Source organism: Stegastes partitus, unplaced genomic scaffold (genome assembly GCF_000690725.1).
Source record: "Stegastes partitus isolate 25-593 unplaced genomic scaffold, Stegastes_partitus-1.0.2 Scaffold544, whole genome shotgun sequence".
In the NCBI taxonomy this organism is placed as follows: Eukaryota; Metazoa; Chordata; class Actinopteri; family Pomacentridae; genus Stegastes; species Stegastes partitus.
In genome coordinates, this window is record NW_007578275.1 from 277,623 (window position 1) to 291,933 (window position 14,311).

At 39.8% G+C, this 14,311-nt stretch overlaps 1 protein-coding gene across 1 annotated transcript; it reads left to right on the forward strand.

The window, feature by feature from the left end:
* Positions 1-1,899: 1,899 nt before the first annotated feature.
* efcab7 (EF-hand calcium binding domain 7) lies at positions 1,900-12,580 on the forward strand. The gene is made up of 13 exons (XM_008288163.1): positions 1,900-2,247; positions 3,109-3,320; positions 3,629-3,715; positions 4,244-4,445; positions 6,179-6,300; positions 8,808-8,949; positions 9,938-10,047; positions 10,276-10,439; positions 10,692-10,825; positions 10,945-11,093; positions 11,280-11,489; positions 12,122-12,229; positions 12,425-12,580. Exons 1-13 carry the CDS (start codon positions 2,118-2,120, stop codon positions 12,503-12,505), a joined length of 1,851 nt encoding a protein of 616 aa, XP_008286385.1. The 5' UTR covers positions 1,900-2,117; the 3' UTR covers positions 12,506-12,580.
* The last annotated feature ends 1,731 nt before the right edge of the window (positions 12,581-14,311 follow it).

Below are 14,311 nucleotides of genomic sequence, written 5' to 3' on the forward strand. Positions count from 1 at the left end.
GCTTTAATATTGTATATGTTCCTTGTGTGCTGCCCAAACACTTCTGACCCACTGGGGCATAGACACGGGACATCTTAGGGTGTCCGATGTGGTCTAAGATGGGTGGCAAGGTGAGGTCTATGTGGATCGACCTTTATCTGGCACATTCAATAGATGCTAAATCCAATTAAGATCTGAGGAGTTTGGAGATCAGGTCAACACCTTGGGCTCTTTGTCGGGTTCCTCAAGGCATTTCTGAGCAGTTTTTGCACTGTGGCAGGGTGGACTATCCCACTGGGAGCTGGTTCTGGAACAACATGTAGGTGGGTGGTATGTGTCAATAACATCCACATAAATACCAGGACCTACAGTTTCCTAGTAAAACATTACATTGTAAAGACATAATCAGTGTAAGCTGTACTTTCATGCCTAATTAATAAAACTGACCCAAATTGGAGAAGTGTTCAGAATGTTCCTCACAAGTTCTGACAGTTTCAATATATCTGGGCAAAAACAAGGATATTTTTTTTACTTGCTTGGACAGAAAACAAGAGGATGTAGGCTAAAATGTTGATTTAAAAGAAAAGTCCTGCTTCTACATGCAGGTAGCAATGCTTCAGGGGGTTTTGGACAGCTTTCATTGCATGATACAAGTCATCGCTTCAGAGTTCTGCAATGACATTTGTCAACAAACCTGCTTAAGTACTTGCAGTTCCAGTCAAAAGTGGGAAGTTTCCTGCAGGGACTGGCATTTTAGATGCTGGATCCTGTACAGGAAAGACAGCTGGAAAAAAAAAACAAAAACAACAACATTAAATCAGGAAATGAAAAATATAAAAAATATTTCCAAAGCTTAAGCATACATGTTTACACAGAAATGAAAACACAGTATGTTGACTATGGGTAATCATAACATTGGCGCAATGTCAGTAGTACACCTGATTTTAAAAAAATAATTAAAAAAAAAAAAAAAAAAATCCATGCATGCAATTACATTATCGGCTTAGTCCATGTGCAGAGCTCTTCTGACACCGTTAAATACAATTCAGTGTTAATGCATTGCTTTATGATAAAGTATTTAAAATGCAAAGTTATTCTTTATTATTTTGAAACTTCGGTGTACTTTAACACTGCAGTGGCATAAATATTTGTATGAATCTTGAAATTACAATATTGAAGTACAGTACTGGAAAACCATGCACGAACATGCAGCAGTGTGTAACAAACATGCATGAAAATGCCTTTTTCTCAGGCTCCGGTTTGTGTGTGATTATGGTAACAACTAAGAGACACAAACACACTCACACTACAGCCACCCCTTTATCTCTAACTCCGGAACAAGAATGCAACACAAAATATGGTAATTTTAATACAAAATTGTTGAAGTGTGACACAACTATATCGCGAACATGTAATGCTAACAGTCAGTGGAGATAATATGTTGTGTTATATTGCTTCAGGAAAGGCTAAATCTAAATGTAATATTCATTCATATGTAAGTCAGACTTCAGGTCATATTAGTTGCTATACACTTCACATTAGGAATACATGTTACAGTTTAAAAAGAACCCGTGAACAATACTTACGGCATTTTTGAGTTTCAGGCTGTCAGATGTGTTCGCTAGCAGTTTCAAAAGCTGGCGCCTTTGCTACACGCAAAACAGTTCGTATTAAACATGACCTGTCATATACAATGTTCCGGCTATTCTTTATTGCAAGTAGGACTCAAACAAAGCACGCAACCTTTTTAATCCGTAATTACATTTTCAATTATGGTATTTAATTTTCTTAAACACAGAGGTGCACTTTGCGGCACCATTTTAGTTGTAATAGCAACAGGAACGTTTTAATGTTTGTTTCTTCCGTGTCGGTTTTAATGCACACCGCTGATATGTTGTTTACCTAGCAACAGGCAAGAGATAGCAACCGTGTGTGACAATTGTCACTCCCAGCGCGAATCTGATTCAATAAAATAGAATTATCATGTTTCCAGACAGTTGTCACGGTGTGATAGTGAAGTAACACTAGCAGAATTTAGCTTAAGTTCGCTGCCGTATCAGTCTGCTGTCTGTTTTTCTCTTTCTTTAGCTGGAGAGACGGAGCTCTAGCGGTATCCAGGTGGATCTCTTCTTCCAAAGATGTCTTTTCAGGAGTCGCCTCGTCCTTCCGACGAGGAGGAGGCTTTCTACATGCAGTGCAGAGCTGCGTACCTCGCTGTGTTCAGATCTAGTTTGACAAATATCGCTTCGAAGCAGCAGTTATGTCGTGGTAAGCTGCACTGACACTGTTAAATTCCTTGCTAATATGTTAGCTAGCTAGCTGTCATGGCTGCCTTTGTCAAATTAAAAGAAAGATACAGTTTGAATATAATTTATTCTCAAGCTTTTGTAACATACAGCTCACACACTACGTATGGGGAAAATGGTGAGTTATAAATATATGTATATTCATGCTTATGGGACACTGTCAGCCCTGGATATTTTACAGGAATGTGGGCCATTTTCTGATATACAGCTGAAAACTCTGAAGCTTTACAATGTTTAAGCCTAGCTGGAAGTAATATATAAAACTGAAAAATTATGAATTCATAGACTCAGCTGCTGACAAATAGATGGTAAAACTGGATTTTTAGTGACCCAGCTGTTTATATCTGCACATACTGACTTTTGTGTTCCAAAATAAGTAAACGTAGAACATTTTTTTTTAGGACTGACTCCTCCAAGCCTGTCTGATAGAAAAAGTGGAACTTCAACATTAACTAAAGGCATATCAAATATCATGCACATCATCAGCAATAATCATAATAGATGTAACTGTGCAGTCATTAATAACATGGAGTCTCTCAATAATATACACTAATTTCTTCTGAAGACAGGATATGAACTCTTTATTTAGGGTAAAGCATGGCAATCCTTATATGAAAGTCTACACAAAATCTTGAACTTTAGGGGTTTGCTGTTCAAGTTCCCAGTAGTACAGATTGTACAGTTTGCTATAAAGCATTGCTTTGTAGTGTATTCTTAGTTCTTTAATAATTCATGTGTAATTGGCATTCCTTGTTCCACTGTTGTTAGTTGTCATATTCCTTTGCTGCTATTTTATGTTATTTTTCCCATTTATCCCATTCAGTTCTCCAGCAGGCTGGAAGAAATCCATCTCATGCCACTCTCAATAAATATTGGACTACCAGAACGTACAAACTGAACTTTGATGACTTCTGTGAGATTGTCAAGTGTGAGAAGAAAACTGAGGAAGCTGAGCTGATGAGAGCTTTTAAAAAGATGGATGTGAATGGTGACGGCTACATCACACACAGTGAACTGGAGAAGGTTCTAACCACTGTGAGTAGTTGAAAACATCTGGTATTAGACAGATTTGCAACAAACTGGATACTATTGGCTCTTTGTTTTGATATAGTTCTACTTTTTTGTATTCTAATTTTTAAAATATATCTTATGTTTGAGTGAACTGATTACCTCAGTAGCATTTTTACTACCTTTTTTTACTAACAGTTGCGGGTCCATTTATTTACGTTATCACAGACGTGGATTGCCTCAAGATTAAATAGCTAAAACCAGTGAAATGTCCATGTTTAAACAAAATAGATATTTTTGTCCTGATATTTTCTCTAATGTGTTTAATCTTCCAGGGAGGAGAGAAAATGACATCTGAGGAGGTGAATGCTATTTTTTCATTAGCTGACATCAACACGGGAGGCAAATTGGACTATGCAGAAGTAAGTTTTGATAATTTTAAGGTAACGTGTCCTTATCCTGTTGTCCCTTTGCAGTATATATCAAATTTGCTGTGTCTACAGGTTATCTTATGTGTTAAAGTCTGTATGAAGTGCATTTTAAATAACCTTTTCCCTTAATTAATACATTTACTCTGACTGATCAGCTTAGATAATCAATTCTGTCAAGTAGTCACAGCACTAAATTCAGGTTATAGTACCAAAAATAGCCAATGACTGCATTGAAGTATTCCAACCTTAGTTTAAATCCATCATAGTTAAAGATACAATATTTTTTTGTATGTCTCATTCATTCAGACCATGAAGAAAAAACAAATTGGCATAAATCAGGAGTGCAAAACAGAAATTTTATCCCTCTCACAGTTTGCCCCATGTCTGTCTTTATTTAATGTCATATTCTTATTCTTAGCATTCTCTCCTTCCAGAGTAGGAGTGTTTATGCCCCTCTTTGTGGCCTCAAAACATTGTTCATGTATCATCCTCTTACTACCGATCTCCTGTTGCTGTCAGTTCTGCAGATTGCTTGTGTCTGCAGTGGAGCTATGTCAAACAGCTGCTTTGGAAAGGCTTGAGGCTGATGCCAAGCTGAAGAGACAGAACTTTGGCAGTCAATCATACAGCCCTCCGAAGAGCTCCGTGTCATCATCAGGAGCAGCGGCGGCTCAAGTGGATGCAACTCACCGGGCAGAATCAGACTCAACACTCAAGAAAGGTTAAAAAAAAAAATGTAGCTGCTTAGACTCATTTAACAGAGGAGAGGCCATCTGAATTTAGGCAAATAAGTATGTGTTTGATTAAAAAAAATATATTTGTGTAACAGTAGTTAAAGGTCCAGAGTAGCAGAATGTGGTAGCGCAACAGCAGACATACTCCAGATACCTGTATTTGGATGCACACCCATACACAGTGTTTGCCCCAATACGCCTCACCGATTAGTTTTGATGAATAAATAATAGCTCTGTTATTGATCGATTTTTCACTCCCCCCCTCTGTGACAAATCACCTCATTAAGACAGTCCATACATCATAATAGCCACACAATTAGGGCAGCTTGTTTGGAGGGTGGAGACTGTAAAGTGTTTTGATTTGGGTAATCATTTCTGCCATTAAGGGATTGACAAAAGCTCTGTCTACTCTGAAGAAAAAAACTGTCTTCGAGTTAGAGTTCCATGTGATGTGTTTTTGTAGCTAGAGCTTGAATCCACCCAGGTTTCTGTTTTTGAAATGGACGTAATGAATATGTACCCCCTCAGACACTTCTCTTTGTAAAAGTGCATGTAAAACTCCACTTTTCGCTCTAGATTCACAGTGTTGAAGAAAGGCAGGGAAGAAACTGAGATCCAGGGTGAGCGAGCCAGGGACAGGCCCGCAGTGGGAAGATAGATGGGGTTGATTTAAGTGGTCAGTCCATGTTCATGTTATTGATTTGGAGGATTCCACCACTTCTCACTGGGGAGATGATGAGGGATTAGAGAGGAGGCCCAGTCGACCACCACTGCAAAAACAAATGAGCTCCCAGATAGTAGTCGGGATTATCACATTATTGTGCCTCTCCCATGTATTGATTTATACCCGTTACATTTTAACAAGGCTCTGACACGAGATACTACGTGAGCGCACATGTTGAATGGGTTATTCTTGGAGCTCAAAAACAGTTTTGACTGCTCATTTGGTCTTACATTTGTCAGTAGAAACCAGTGCTAGCTCGAAAAGTGCATTTCAGCCGTATTGAACATGTGCAGTTTTGGCTGATTTTGCAAAAAAAATAGTAGCTGACATTGATTATGTATTCAGAGTTTGTGTCACTGTGTTTTAACTGATAAACCAGCTCTAGAAAACTGCTAGTGCTGAAACACATCTCCAGCATTCAATATATATATATTTTGTTAGGCCACAATTCAGTGCATCTTTGTCCACATTCACACAAGAGCTACAATTTGATTCGCTAGATTCAAAAGCTGACATCAATACAAAATAGATCCATGACAAATACTGTGTCAGTGGGCCTTTTTGTTTCTATGCTACAGTAATTTGCCTATAAACCTATCACATTACTTTGCATCTTGATTTCCCAGGCTTAGAAACAATCAGACTCTTCATTAATGAATTGGTATTTTCTGGCTTCAATTAGTGTTTCGAGGAAAAAGTTGTGCGAGATAATTGATTTGAAAAGGGCCTTTTATGTCATTTGTGATTTAAACAGCCTATGTAAGTAATTAAAGGGAGCTTGAACTTGAAATCACACTTTCTCAGAGCCCAAATGCAAAATATCTATCTTCACTTGAGCTCTGGGATGGACTTATGAGAAGACAGATTGTTGTGTCAATTATGCTGTGCCCCTCATCTCTCTTTTGAAAGTGTGTTTACTGTTTGGAGGGAGAATAAGCCTGGGTTTTTGGTTTATTTTACTATCTGTCCATAAGAATAAGAATGTGTGTCTTTTAGACAGCCGATCGTCCTCCCGTCCTTCTTCCGCTCGCAGCAGACGCTCCTCGCTGTCGAACTCCATCACAATGACATCCAGCAGCACGAAGGCCAGCAAAATCCCAGAGCCTCCCGGTTTACAGGTAACCCCCTTCACTCATTTTTTTCCTTCTTTACAGCTGATGATTAACTTCAATATTAATTAACCCGTCAGTTATATTTCCAATGAATCATTCAGTATTTTAAATTGTCTAAAACTTCGAAGGTTGATGACATCTTTAAATAGCTTTTCTTTTTTTGGTTTAAACCTGGAACCACAGAACAATTAAACAACTAAAACAATTACCTAATTATAAAAATCATCTGCAATTAATTTTCTATCAGTTGATTAATTGAATAATTGACTAATTGTTCCCAGATTCTAAACTCAATCTCCCAGACTGGTGTGTGAATATGGCTATTTTTTTAGGAACCAATGAAAGACAGTTTTCTAAGCCGCTTTCAAATATTAATCTAAGCAGTAACATGAGCCCAGTTTTAAAATCAGAATTAATCATTTCGTAGCATTTTGTCCATGTCTAGTAATGCTTTTAATGGCTTTTGTTTACCAAAAATGTTATCTGATGAGATTGTCTATGATTTACAGTGGATGCCTATTGTCTTCTGCAGTATCGTAAAGATCTTAAAGAAGCGCTGTTTGTACCATCACTGAATCGCTGCCCAAACGGAAATTCTTATATGAGGGGACTCTATTATAAGAAGAACCTTGCAGCCCTACAGTTCACTCAGTGTGACTGTCACACTGTGTTTTTGATGGGCGAATTTAGCCAAGGGTGGATAGATATACACAGTATTGATCCCATGCTCTTTGTTTTCACTCTTTTTGGGCTTAACCTCAGCTGGTTTGCTTTACAGCAAGGGGAAAAAAAAGAGTAAATAAATAAATAAATAAATAAATAAAAATAACAGCTTCTTGCTCCATCTCTCAGGTCCCAGTACCGTGTTGAGATTGGAAAGGGCCAGACATCATCGAGGTTAAAAAAAAAAAAAAAGAATGTGTGTCCAGAGATTTCCTCTGAGGGAACTTCTGCTCGCTATATTGGCTCCTATATTGCCACAGGCTCATAATTGGGAGGTGGTTGGTGGAGGGTAGGATGTGTTTTTGTAACGGTGTGAGTGTGTGTGTCTGTGAGCCTTGTAGGATGCAACTGTGTCTTCATGAATAGAAACCTAAGCGGTAAGGATTATTCTTGTGTATTCTTAGCATTTGTCTGTATGTATAGCACTGTAGGAAAGTGGAAAGGCTGCAGTTTAAAGGTGCAGCTGTGTGGTTGTGTGTGTGGTTGTGTTTGCAGCTGGTTTGGTGTCCTGCGACCCTCTGTGAAGCAGTAAATCAGACCTGTGGCCGGAGCAGATGACAGCGCCTGTATTAGTCTGCAGGCTGACCCTCTCTCTATGGGGGCATTAATTCTGATGTCTTTAAGCAGTGGATGGGTGCCCATGGCATTTTCCCTCATTTAATATTGTCTGGACAAACCACTGAAGTGTTATGGTTTGATCTTTTATGCCTCGCACAGCCCAAGATAAATACTTTGAGAAAATGGCTTTTCTCTAAAGGAGTGACATGCTCCGTCTTTATGGTTCTTTCTTTGTTTAACTTGGTGATTTATTTGTCCACTAAAAGGATATATAGCCTATTCCAGACTCGCTTGGCCCTTAATGTCCTGTTACTGTGTGTCCACACCAACCGTGTTTTCGTTTAATGTGTCTCCAATGAGCGGAATGAAAACTTCCCTGTGTTGATGTTCCTGTTCAATTTCAAATTACTACCTCATTTCAGTTGTGCTGCCAGACAAAGGAACAACAAGATTTCAAAATGAGAGAAATATTAGGATTCATAAATATTGCTAAAGTAGCCTCTTGACATTTTTGAATGACCGCTCACCCAAGATTGAAAAGGCTGTATTTATCAAAGTTAAATGGAGTCCAATTTGCCATATCAAGTCCTCGAGGGAGATTTACTTGAGCCTGCAGCCGAAACTCAGTGTGACAAGTCTGCCCTCCTCTGGATCAGCACGTGTATAACGTGTGTTCATGCTGCTAAGCTGACATACAGCGCAATAATGGATGTGCCCACCGAAGACTGGTGTGGTAATTATCACAATGGCAGTTTTTGTTAATCAAGAGAGCTGCTTCACTATTATGACTGACTGCTTAATTCATTTTGCCATGCCAAAGTAAACTCCCCCCCCCTATCACAAGATCAATCCCCCTTTTAATAGAAACTGCAAATTAGTTTTGGTTTCTGTTGAATGAATAAATGCATTTTGTTGTCAAACAGCAAAACAATTTGTTGCGATGGTTTTGGGGGTTCGAACAGAGACCACACATAGCAAAATATAGTGCATATTATATATTTTTTTAAGGTTATTTGTTGGGGGCATTTCATGTTTCCATTAGATTAACAAGACAAATTGGGGAGAGACAGTATGAAAATGATCTGCAGCATATGATCTGGCCAGCTGGGATTCAAACTGGGAATCACTGCTCAAGGCATTTGTTCTGACGTTGTATGCGCCTCAACCACTCAGCTATCGGGTAGCTCCGGGTGGCTCTGTTAGTTAAGCGGTCATATTTTCCATTGTTCTAGGAGTGGCATCACAGCTATGTGAAAGGATGCTTCTTTTTAGAGGACGATGGAAGTATCAGCTCTCTGCAGTACCAGCTCCACGTCCCCCAAACAACCAACGTCTACCTAACCGTCCAACCACTCAGCCTCAGCCAAAGAACTGGTAGGCACCTGCTCTGTTATACACTGACCGGCCACAACATTAAAACCACAGACAGGTGACGATGCAGTGTTCTGCTGGGAAACCTTGGGTCGTGGCACACTCGTGTGGATGTTACTTTGACATGTACCACCAACCTAATCATTGCTGCAGACCACGCCCAACCCTTTGATGGCAACGGTCTTCCTCAGCAGAACAATGCACTCTGGCACTCTGCAAAAACAAAAAGCTTGAGGCATGACCTGACCTCCAAAGTCTTTAGATCCCAATCAGAACCAGCACGATCAACAGAGGCCCCACTCCGAAACCCACAGGACCCGAAGAATCCACAGCCAACATCTCAGTAACAGGCACCACAGGACACCCCGAGAAGTTCTATGTCCATAGCTCAATGGGTCAGAGCTATTTCGGAAGCGCAATGAGGGCTTATACAAATTTGTAGATTTAATCTTGTGGCTGATCAGTCTAAACATTTATTAATGAAAAAATTGCTTTAAAAAAAGAGTCATTTATTGTCTTGCTTGATTGCTGGCTGCACGATAGCTTCACTCTTTTAGTCGTGTGGTTTTAGAGGCTTTTAGTGACAGTAGGACATTAAGTATTGTCCTAGTTGTTAGTAGAACACCAGTCATAACATAAAAGACCACAAAGAGGTCTGATTTTCTTTTTAGCCTTTTCCGATCTTTTAGATAATGTGGCATCAGATCAGATTGTGTGTCAGCTCAGTGGAAGACAACTTACGAAGCAAATCAGTTCATTAAATTTGTGCAAGCAGTGGCAATGAGTGGACAGATGTATGCTGTAGGAAGACTTAGCAGATGTTAAGTCCTTATTTGTCCAATCAGAAAACAGATTGCATAAGCTTGTATATATTTAGCAAGTTTAATTCTTCAAAAACGGTTTGTTTGTATTGTATATGTGGCTTTGTTTTTGTTTTGTTTGTTTTGGAAAATGATATGAATGGTTCTTGTGATCTTGCTCTACTTTTCAGACAAGACCTCATCGTGGATGACGGTGGACACGGCACTTTTTGTCATGTCAGCTGGGGAAACCAAAGAGGACTCAACTTTAGTGTGTTTTACTGATTCAAAAGACAAAGACGTAGGTTTATGTGTGTTAAGAAATGCATATTTATTACCACATTAACTTATATTTCAAATCAGTTCCTATGGTACTTAATTCAAGTGGTCAATGTTGCAATCTGCCAGGGGACATTAATTATACAAGTTGAAGTCATTTCTGATGCAGTGAAGTTGACCCTTGATTGTACTGTATTCCAGGGCATACGTTGTGCTTTTACTTTACTTTGCCACTCCTTTGTCCCTACAGAAGTATGTTTGGAAAGGAGAGCTAAATGCTGGGACATACAACCTGCTTCCCTTCACCAGTGGCTGCAGGTTGAAGAAAAGGAGCAAGAAGAGCCTTTCTAATAAACCTGTGGAGTTAGTCTACAAGACTGACACTGGAGAACTAGACCTCACTCGGGAGCTGAGGTGAGTTTGCGTCAGTCCATCGTGACAAGAATAAAAACACACAGCGGAGTGTGATTTACCAGCTTTAGATCCAGGCCTGGATAAAAGCCTGCCCCTGCTTTCAACTCCTGTCACCACAGGACACAGGAGTAGAAAGGGAACAGGATTTGGCAATGGATTGATACATGGGACTGAACGAGGACAGATGAATGAGCTGAAGCCTCCTGTCTAAGGTCCAGTTGACATTTCTGTGTTGCTCTGCTTCTGCCACAGGGAGGTGCTGTCTGACATCTTTGAGGTGATCGATCTGGATGGTAGTGGTTTGCTCAGCCTGGAGGAGTACAACTTCTTTGAGCTGAGAACCAGCGGAGAGAAGTGTGACAAGGACGCTTGGGCCGTCTGCAAAGGTAGTCACTTCATGAAAGTTGTCTTCACAAAATTAATATGACATGTAAAAAAGAATTGGAAAGTAGGGGTCCAATGTGGTGCTCATTGCTTTTTTTAATTTATTTTTTTGTGGGGGCAGAAAACTTTGATATGAGAAAGAACCAGCTGACACGACAGGGCTTCATGGAGCTGAACCTGATGGAGGCCACAGAGAAAGATGGAGACCCTGCAGATTTGTGGGTCACCCTGGAAGCTATGGGATACAACCGCATGCTGGAGCTTGTAGAGGTCGGTTTGTACCTTTGATTTTATTCAAAATGCAAAAAAGCACACGCTTGAGTCTTGGTAAGACATGGAATGATAGCTTATACTTGACTATTGACTTGAACATATAGCACATGCACACCAAGACAAACACATCCAGACTCGATCCATAGTAACTAACCAAATAAACCCTCGTTCCCACTCTGTCAGGCTTGTCCATTCCAGATAGATGTGCACTGCGAAGGCACTCAGCCGTCTGTCCAGCCACTCAGCATGGACTCAGGGCCCAAGCTTCTAAACCAGGCCCTCCAGAAGTCCATCACAGCTCGGACAGGGGCCAAAGCACTGAGGGGGCATGACAATGTCTTCATCTACACCTACAGAGGAGAGCACAGGATCTCCTCCCTCATAGCCAACAAGGTAGACAATGCACTTTGAGTTGCAATGATGATCTGACTGTGCAGATAGATAAATTAAGAAATTCAAAATGTGACATACAGCATCATGGGATGAAGCAACCTACTCAGTTTAGCTGTATTGCAAAAAGGAAGTGAGTAAATAATCCTGGTTAAGTAAGATTGTTAATGTGCCATGTGTCCTAATAGCCACCAGAGGGATGATTTAATTTAAACTTTAAATGAGTTATGTACATTATTTTATAAACTCACACAGTGCTTGACATGACCACAAACAAGTACAAAAAAAGGAAAGGAATGACAATTATCATCATTTGCTAAATGTTAAGTGGTATTTGTTTGGAGCACAGAGCTTCAACATGTTTATTACTTGTCTAGTTTATGTCTATATACCTGATAAGGATATCTTTTCCCAAGTGTTTGTTGTTCTGTTTCAGTACAGTTTACAGCCAATAGTTGCTGGAGACATTCATTCCATTTGCAATTGATATGCAGTGGTGGTGTCCATTCTCATAGCAACAAGAGCTACTTTAAAAGAATNTTTTTTTACTATATGGAGCCCCATCTGCCCTATTGATTTCTGCATATTCACTGATTGGAAGTAAAGAAAATTAACTAGTACTCTTTGTTTTGCAGACTAACCAGAAAGTGACCGTCCATGTTAACAATGAGCAGAGCAGGAACTGCTGCAGCAGCAGAGGCATGACTGTGTTTGCTGTAGAAGTACCCGCCAGAACAAAGATGGTAGTAAATCTTCCTAAGTATATTGCTCAGTTATTACTGTTTGTTTAATTATCCTCAATATCATAAATATAATATAGCTTTTTCACATTTTAATTAAGTGTTAAATTCTCCCCATTGAATAAGAAATATTAGGATCCTGAATGACCATGTGTTGTCTTGGATGCTAAAACAGAACATATTTGTGCCTTCCACTAGGTGTGCCAGCATGTGCTACCCATTATTGAGAAACAGGACTGGACCTACAACTGTGTGGAGACCATACTACCCAGCATATAAGGCTGTACTCCCACAATAGACTGCTGTTATATTCTAGTTATATTAGAAATTGATGGACTGAAATGTATTCATCAGGATTTCACATGTGATGTATAAGGAACATACTTGTTCTCTATCCACTGGCATGATATTACGGATGTATTACAGAACACTTGTTATAGGTCAGCTGTAATGATTGTAACATGTATTTTCACTGTAGCTAACAAGTTTGAAATGGACCATTGCTTAATCAGTTTCAGAACTGAGACCATCTGCTTGATGACAGTTTCATTAAGTCTGTCTGCAGAAACTGGAGAAGGTTGTACAACTACACAAAGTACAGTTATAGTAGAGACAGTTACTGTTTTTCTGTTATTGTTGAGTAGATTTAGTTTCTTTCTGTTGTTACAGTTTCTTTCAGTTTACTTTCCCTTGAATGTGCCTTTGTCATTTTAATAGATACTGGATGAATGTAGAAAAATAATTACATATTTCTGTGTCAATAGTTATCATCTTAGATTCACAGAATGCTTAGATCAAGGGTTACTGACATGACAAATGAAAAATATAATAATGTCCTAATATAGAGGTTTTTAATCGGTAAGTACCAAACTAACTTTGTATGTCTTCTTATGGTTTTTATATTTTTGGCTTTGAAAAACTATTTATTTTTAATACTCACTTTTGTAACAGTTGTTGTAAATCAAGAAACTTTATCCAACCTTGCTATTAGACTCACATTAACATCTTGTTTCAAGAGAAAATACATGAAATAAAAGAAGAAACGCTCTCTCGCTCTGCCCTCTGATCTTTGTGATGGTGCACAGTGTTTGAATTACCGTCACTGTAAAGTCACCACAGTAGTTTTATGTGTTGTTTGAAAGGGAGCCTGATTTCTAAATGCCCAGCAAATGATTTCAGTAAGAGAAACAATGTTGAATTAAAGCCGCAAGCGGCGATGGACGGGTCCTCGCCCTACGCTTGTCGGCCTGCGCGCACGGCGGGGTGTGATCCGGCATGTGGAGTTTGGGGCAGATCGGAGCAAGTGTGGCCTAGTTACGAGCCACTTCCTGTTTAGTGGTGGGCCACGGCGGCGTGCGTGTTGGCCGGAGTGGAAACACGCTCTGGCTCAGACTTGGAGCACGTGTGTAAAATTTCAGGCCGATTGGAGCACAGACACAGCACGTCTCGTATTCTGGTGTTTTATGGCGTTGTGGCCAAATTCAGGGGGGCGCCATTTCCACGCCGTCACACTTGTGCGGACCGTTTTACTAACGTGTAATCACCACCTCCTGTAGTTTGTGCTGGCCAAATTTCAGGTGTGTACGAGCTTCCCTGTAGGAGGAGATAGATTTTGAAAATGGTCAAAAATGGCCAAAAGTCAGCCAAAACTCTCACAGGGGTTTTTCAAAATGACATACCTCCTGTTGGGTTTAGGGCTTGGCCATTTTGCCAGTGACATGTCCAAGTCCCTTAAAATATCAAATTTTTCGCCAGTCCTGATGTGCGTGGCGATTTCAATGAGTTTTTGAGCATGTTTAGGCCCTCAAAATCGCGTTTCAAAAGTCGGTAAAATAATAATAAATAATAATAATAATAATCACAACGGTTACAATAGGGTCCTTGCACCGTTAGTGCTCGGACCCTAATAAATAATAATAATCACAACGGTTTCAATAGGGTCCTTGCACCGTTTAGTGCTCGGACCCTAATAATCCGAGCAGTTCCAATAGGGTCTTCGCACCCTTTTGGGTGCTCGGACCCTAATAATCCGAGCAGTTCCAATAGGGTCTTCGCACCCTTTTGGGTGCTCGGACCCTAATAATC

Coding starts and splice junctions, on each gene's coding strand:
- efcab7 (XM_008288163.1), top strand. CDS start 2,118: ATGTCTTTTCAGGAGTCGCCTCGTCCTTCCGACGAGGAGGAGGCTTTC. Junction 2,248..3,108: donor GAAGCAGCAGTTATGTCGTG/GTAAGCTGCACT, acceptor TATCCCATTCAG/TTCTCCAGCAGGCTGGAAGA. Junction 10,440..10,691: donor GACCTCACTCGGGAGCTGAG/GTGAGTTTGCGT, acceptor CTTCTGCCACAG/GGAGGTGCTGTCTGACATCT.